The following is a 6,379-nucleotide window of genomic DNA, read 5'->3' on the forward strand; positions in this document are numbered from 1 at the left end:
ATACCTTCTACGTGTAAATTCATCATGGATGAACATATAGTCTGATAATTACTGTTATTCTCTAATCATTAATTCCCCTTATTCGTCCATCCTTATAAATACTACCTATGAACATCTTTGTTGGACGTACTAGAAAAAGAAATATCATATACTGAAAATAATCTCACCCACGCACATATTCGTCGGGTCCAGGGCTCTCCTGCGTGTTGAACATTTTGGCAGTTTTCTAGACCGACATTATTTCCTGTAAGACTTTCCGTGTTGGTAAAGACTGTGAAAAGGAAAATAATTCTGATCAACAGTTTCCAATGACTTTAAAGAGAATTGTGGGGATTTCTGAACGACAGGGGATTAGGCATGGCGATTGATTGTAACTAAATTTGAACTCAAGTGAAAATCTACCGAGTTGCTGTGTCAGCAATATTTATTGATTTAAAAGCGTTGAGCTATATATAATGTGCATTTTATTTTGTAGAACGAAGAATAAAATAAAGTTTGCGTTTGCTCTTTATCCTGTACCCATTTAGCCTAATAAATACATTCCCTACTTTAAATTTATTTATGATTCTCTTTATAGTATGTGGACCTTCAGCAGATTTAATTCATTATAGTATTTGAACCTTTAGCCGATTTAATTCATTATAGTATGTGAACCTTCAGCAGATTTAATTAATTAAAATATGTAAACCTTCAGCTGATTTAATTCACTATAGTATGTGATCTTTCAGCACGTGGGAGTCGAAGCCGCGGAGCTCGAAGGATTCACGCGAGTCGAAGTGACGAGGCCTGACGGGGATAGGTGCAGGCCCCTCGAAGGACTCATGTGAGTCAGGGATGTTTGGTCTGGGGGCTGAATAAACGGGGCTGGGATCCTCGTATGGAACGGGGCCTTGCTAGTTCATCTGTTATTCAGTACGCTGGACTAATAAATGTTACTTAAGTTGCGAAATAGATCAAAAGAATAGAAATCCATCCAGCAAATCACGGACACACCTTTCTCTATATATATCTATTTATAATTATGCACATGTGTGTGTATATATATACATATTTGTACACACATACATAAAAGTGTACATACACTAATATATGATATATATGTATACGTACACACATGTAAATATATGTATATACAATAGAGTTTTCAGCACCATTACGTCCAATATACATGAGTTTTAGCACTAGATGAATCTACCTTCGCCAGCTCTACGTGTAGTTACTTAGAAACCATATGTTTCAGGAGAGAGAGAGAGAAATACACCTATTGTTAACAAACAGTAAGTGATGTTATAAGAGCTGGTGATCCTGAGTTTAGCTTATACTGACAGGGAAAGTAATAATTTTTTGCTCAAAATAATTTATTTGACACTTTCACACAAATAAATACACTCGCATCTTTTGGAACCTAGGTCATTATTGCACGCGGTCCTTCAGCCGAAGTGTCTGCGGACGTCCTCATCCGAGTGGAAGGACTCGGGGGAGTCGAAGCTGCGGAACTCGAAGGATTCACGGGAGTCGAAGTGACGAGGCCTGACGGGGATGGGTGCGGGCCTCTCGAAGGACTCACGTGAGTCAGGAATGCGTGGTCTGGGGGCTGAGTAGACGGGTCTGGGAGCCTCACGGGACTCAACCGAGTCATAGCGAGCTTCGCCCTCGTAGCTGACGTCGGCTACGTAGCCTGAGTCTCCATTCACGTAATAAGTGACCTTCTGCAGGCGGCCGTCGGGAAGCTGCACATAGTAGGATCCCTGGGTGTTGTCGTTATCACGAGCCTCCTGGTGTCCGAAGTCGTTGCCAGAGTCATCGTGGTCGACGGCCCACTGGAAGTCGTACTTGGCCTCAGTGGACTCGAAGGACTCGAAGGATTCTCTGGATGCTACCTGCATGGGGATGAAAAACTTTAAGTGTCTTACAAGTAAGTGTTCGTGTGAGGCTAAATGAAACAGCTTTCTGTAAATGATCTTGGAATTATTTTATGAATTTAACACGAACAAAAGCACATTAATATACATAATATATACATATATATACATGTATGTGTATACATGTATGAAGGTGTATGCACTACCCCTATACGGACACGCACACATACATATGCAATACACACACACACACGCACAATGTTATGCTCTACTGATCAAAACCAACGAGAGGGCGCCTAAGAAATGGGAGGCTTACCCTGGGGGCACCGTAGGAGAAGCTCGGCTTGTCGGCGGCGGCGACGGCAGCGAAGGCCAGCACGAGGACGATCTGTAGTGGTAATGAGCCTTTTACGAAAATTTCGGTTTCATATTACACGTGAGATCAACATACATAGTACAGATTTTAAGAACAAATTATAACTGACAAGCATCAGCTCTGCACTTCATACATTTTAGGTTTTTGCTGCATATCTATGACTCTAAACCAGATCAAGCTGTTAATCTTCAGTGCAGTATCCTCTCTCGAGACAAGATTCATAACAAGAGTGAAAAGCTCACCTTGGTGTTCATGGTGGCTGTATCGTTGGAACAGTGACTCCTCCTCGCTTGCTGATCTTATATACCGCCGGCCAGAATCAGGCCTGGTTTTTGTAACTTACAAGTCAATTTTTTGTCCGGACGATTTTTTTCTGCATGTCCCTTTGGTAAATATCTTTTGCAATACAGTAATGTGCTAAACATAAATAGGTGTCTGCCCAGACACACCCACACGCACACATCTACATACAGAAATCCACAGGTCACAGGACACATACATCCATACATATATATGTATGCATACATTTACACATGTATATCATGCACACACACACACACACACACACACACACACACACACACACACACACACTCACGTTTGTTGCATTGCACATATAATAATAATAATAATTTATTTGACGCTCTCACACTAATAAATACAGTCACATCTTTTGAAATCTAGGTCATTATGGCATATAGTCCTTAAGCCGAAGTGTCTACGGACGTCCTTATATATGCCTACGAACATGGCATATATATATATATATATATATATATATATATATATATATATATATATATATATATATATACATATATATATATATATATATATATATATATATATATATATATATTATATATATATATATATATATATATGCCTACGAACATGGCATATATATATATATATATATATATATATATATATATATATATATATATATATATATATATATATATATATGCCTACGAACATGGCATAATGTATGTTTATAGGTATCTTTATATGTATTATATTAATTTATTAATCTGTTTATAAGTAAATCAATGCATACGCAGTTAGAGAAAGTGATAAATAGAGAGAAAAGTCCACCGACATCTGTTGCAAAAGATCAGGTCACCTGCTTTAAGCTACCCTCAGGACGAACGGAGGCAAGGACACGGTCACTTCATCTGACCTACTCATTTCAGTTTAGTTCCTGCACTTGAGGTGACACTTAGCAGTTACTTCTTTGGGATAGTTCTCTCTGAATATAGTTTATTCATATCTTTGGTATGTGTTTTCTATATCTTAAAAGCAAAGAGGAAACGTTATACTAGACTAGTTTTGATTTACCTTGATATAAGACTAAAGAAATTCTATATGATATTCTAAGATTTTTTTCTATAGCGACCTTCGATTACAGATGGTCTTGATCTGTGCAATGAAAACAATGTTATTTTTTTTCTAAAATATCCACTTGTAATTAAATATTTAGTAAAAAAAACTTATTCACTTGTTTTGTTATTATTGTTATCATTATCATTATCATCATTACTGTGACTATTATCATGATTTTTATTAGGGTTAAAAAGGCATCAGATTAAGAGCAAGTGAACACAACTTGACTAGAATCATCATCACTGTATAAGAAAGAAGAAAATCTTTTTAATGATTCAAGTCGAGACAAACATGGCAGGAACATGTTTACTTGACATTCCGTAAAAGAACAAATTCTATTTTTTATGGATAAATTCTGAAGCATGATATCACCACAGCATATACCCCTCTCCCTCCCCCATTTCTAAGATGGCAGTGTTCCCAGATTTTTTTTTGCTACTTAATCGTTTTTATTTATTCGTTATTATTATTTATATGGTAATTATAATAATTTCCACAAATTATCATTATCATTTTGATTGTTGACCCTTAGCAATTCTTATGGAATTTACTATTTTCAGATGTTTCAGTAAAGCTCTGTATTCCAAATTTGGAATATAAACATGTTTACAGTAATTTATACACCGAACAAAGTTTCATTTCCTTTTAGTCTTGTTTGTCTTCTCTCAAACAGTCAGACGAATCTCCGAAGCATTCTTACTTTGAGTCGCGTTCCTGAGTTTGGGACCCTCTGCAATAGGGCTACAAGGCGTAGGCGTAGCGTGTTTAGTAGTTTTTCTTTCAGGATGGTATGCATTGCATTACGATGCTCCTGGGGGGTATAATCGTCCATTTAGTAGACTGGTGAAAATTAGTAATTTTCTGGTAACCAATTTCTTGAAGATTTTTTTTTTTTTGTTTTTAATCCTTTGGTGCACTCAGAAATCCTTCACAATTATCAGGAATTCTGAGTGGTATGATCTATAGTAGGCGTTTTCTGGGCTGAAATTGAATGTTGTGAATGGTGTGTATTGTTTATACAATAGATATACAAATTACACGAGTTGTGAATAATGTAATTATTCACTGGATTTATTGTTGCATTTACCAATGAATCAATCACTGTAACAGTGATGAATAGGGAAAATTAATCTCATAAACTATTTTTGATTGCATAATAACATTTATTTGACACATTCACGCTAATAAATACATTCGCAGCATTTGAAATTCAGGCCATTATTGCACGCGGTCCTTCAGCCGAAGTGTCTGCGGACGTCCTCATCCGAGTGGAAGGACTCGGGGGAGTCGAAGCTGCGGAACTCGAAGGATTCACGGGAGTCGAAGTGACGAGGCCTGACGGGGATGGGTGCGGGCCTCTCGAAGGACTCACGTGAGTCAGGGAAGCGTGGTCTGGGGGCTGAGTAGACGGGTCTAGGGGCTGAGTAGACGGGTCTGGGAGCCTCACGGGACTCAACCGAGTCATAGCGAGCCTCGCCCTCGTAGCTGACGTCAGCTACGTAACCTGAGTCTCCATTTACGTAGTAAGTGACCTTCTGCAGACGGCCATCGGGGAGCTGCACGGAATAGGATCCCTGAGTGTTGTCGTTATCACGAGCCTCCTGGTGTCCGAAGTCGTTGCCAGAGTCATCGTGGTCGACAGCCCACTGGAAGTCGTACTTGGCCTCAGTGGACTCGAAGGACTCGAAGGATTCCCTGGATGCTACCTGCACGGGGATGCAATACTTTAGTCTTCCGGGAAGTTTCGGTGTATTGCTAAATGTAATGTAACCGACCACTGAAATTTTGCTTCGATGTATGATCATGACCGTAAACACACGTATACAAACAAACTCAAATACATGATCATGCAATTGCTTTTAATTACACACTCATATATAATCAAACGCATTCATATAAAAGCACTGTGCAAAAACTGTATATGATATAGACATCAGCTATGAGTAATTTTCTTGCGTATGATAATGTATGTATACACGATTGCTTATGTATATACGTGTGTGTGTCAGTGAATGTTTAGACACTGTCCACACAGATACATACACATACATGTACGTGCGCATGTATGTAAATAGACTTCAGAGGCTTACCCTGGGGGCGCCGTAGGAGAAGCTCGGCTTGTCGGCGGCGGCGACGGCGGCGAAGGCCAGCACGAGGATGATCTGTAGTGGGAGTAGTAGTAAGTAGATCGTTTACTTAAGTTTGGGGCAATACTGTGTATTATTAGAACAGATTTAAATAAATTAAATTTATCATTAAGCTGCCTTATACTTCACCCGATTGTTCTAATGTTATTGTTATCATTTATTTTTCGAAACCAAAGTATATATATAAAAGCGCAAAGACGTAGCACGTATTGCTTCATTCGCATTTCCTAACTCTCTAAAGACAAGATTCACAACCAGATTTAGGGAGGTCACCTTGGTGTTCATGGCGGCTGTATCGTCAGTCAGAACTGACTTCTCCTCTCTGGCTGGCCGTTATATACTGTCGGCCAGAGCCAGGCCTGTTTTTTTGTGTGCTTTTTTCGTGTGAATTAAATTTTCTTTATATTCCTCAGGAGGAAATCTTTTGTAATATTGTACTAGTGACTTTCATCAAAATCTAGATATTGAAAACCAGTAACTCGCCCTAGAAAGAGTAGCTGTAAGGACAGTAGTTCTAATTGCTTATGAAGCATAGTGCCCATACGAACACACACACACACACACACACACACACACACACACACGCGCGCGCGCGCGCGCACGCACGC

General features: G+C 39.0%; 2 protein-coding genes across 2 annotated transcripts; both read right to left on the reverse strand.

Moving 5' to 3' along the window:
• Positions 1–1,346: 1,346 nt before the first annotated feature.
• On the reverse strand, positions 1,347–2,531 carry LOC119596815 (cuticle protein 21-like). Its single transcript, XM_037946146.1, has 3 exons — positions 2,481–2,531; positions 2,179–2,250; positions 1,347–1,880 (listed from the first exon to the last, which is right to left on the reverse strand). The coding sequence occupies exons 1-3, from the start codon at positions 2,490–2,492 to the stop codon at positions 1,431–1,433; spliced, it is 534 nt and encodes a 177-aa protein (XP_037802074.1). The 5' UTR covers positions 2,493–2,531; the 3' UTR covers positions 1,347–1,430.
• Positions 2,532–4,767: 2,236 nt separating this feature from the next.
• Positions 4,768–6,075, reverse strand: LOC119596813 (pro-resilin-like). Its single transcript, XM_037946143.1, has 3 exons — positions 6,045–6,075; positions 5,715–5,786; positions 4,768–5,330 (listed from the first exon to the last, which is right to left on the reverse strand). Exons 1-3 carry the CDS (start codon positions 6,054–6,056, stop codon positions 4,860–4,862), a joined length of 555 nt encoding a protein of 184 aa, XP_037802071.1. The 5' UTR covers positions 6,057–6,075; the 3' UTR covers positions 4,768–4,859.
• Between the last annotated feature and the right edge of the window lie 304 nt (positions 6,076–6,379).

This window comes from Penaeus monodon, chromosome 38 (assembly GCF_015228065.2).
Source record: "Penaeus monodon isolate SGIC_2016 chromosome 38, NSTDA_Pmon_1, whole genome shotgun sequence".
NCBI lineage: Eukaryota > Metazoa > Arthropoda > Malacostraca > Decapoda > Penaeidae > Penaeus > Penaeus monodon.

Excerpts from the sequence above, each read along its gene's own strand:
- LOC119596815 (XM_037946146.1), bottom strand. Across the intron at positions 1,881-2,178 it reads TCTCCTACGGTGCCCCCAGG|GTAGCATCCAGAGAATCCTT; the intron begins GTAAGCCTCCCA and ends ATCCCCATGCAG.
- LOC119596813 (XM_037946143.1), bottom strand. Across the intron at positions 5,331-5,714 it reads TCTCCTACGGCGCCCCCAGG|GTAGCATCCAGGGAATCCTT; the intron begins GTAAGCCTCTGA and ends ATCCCCGTGCAG.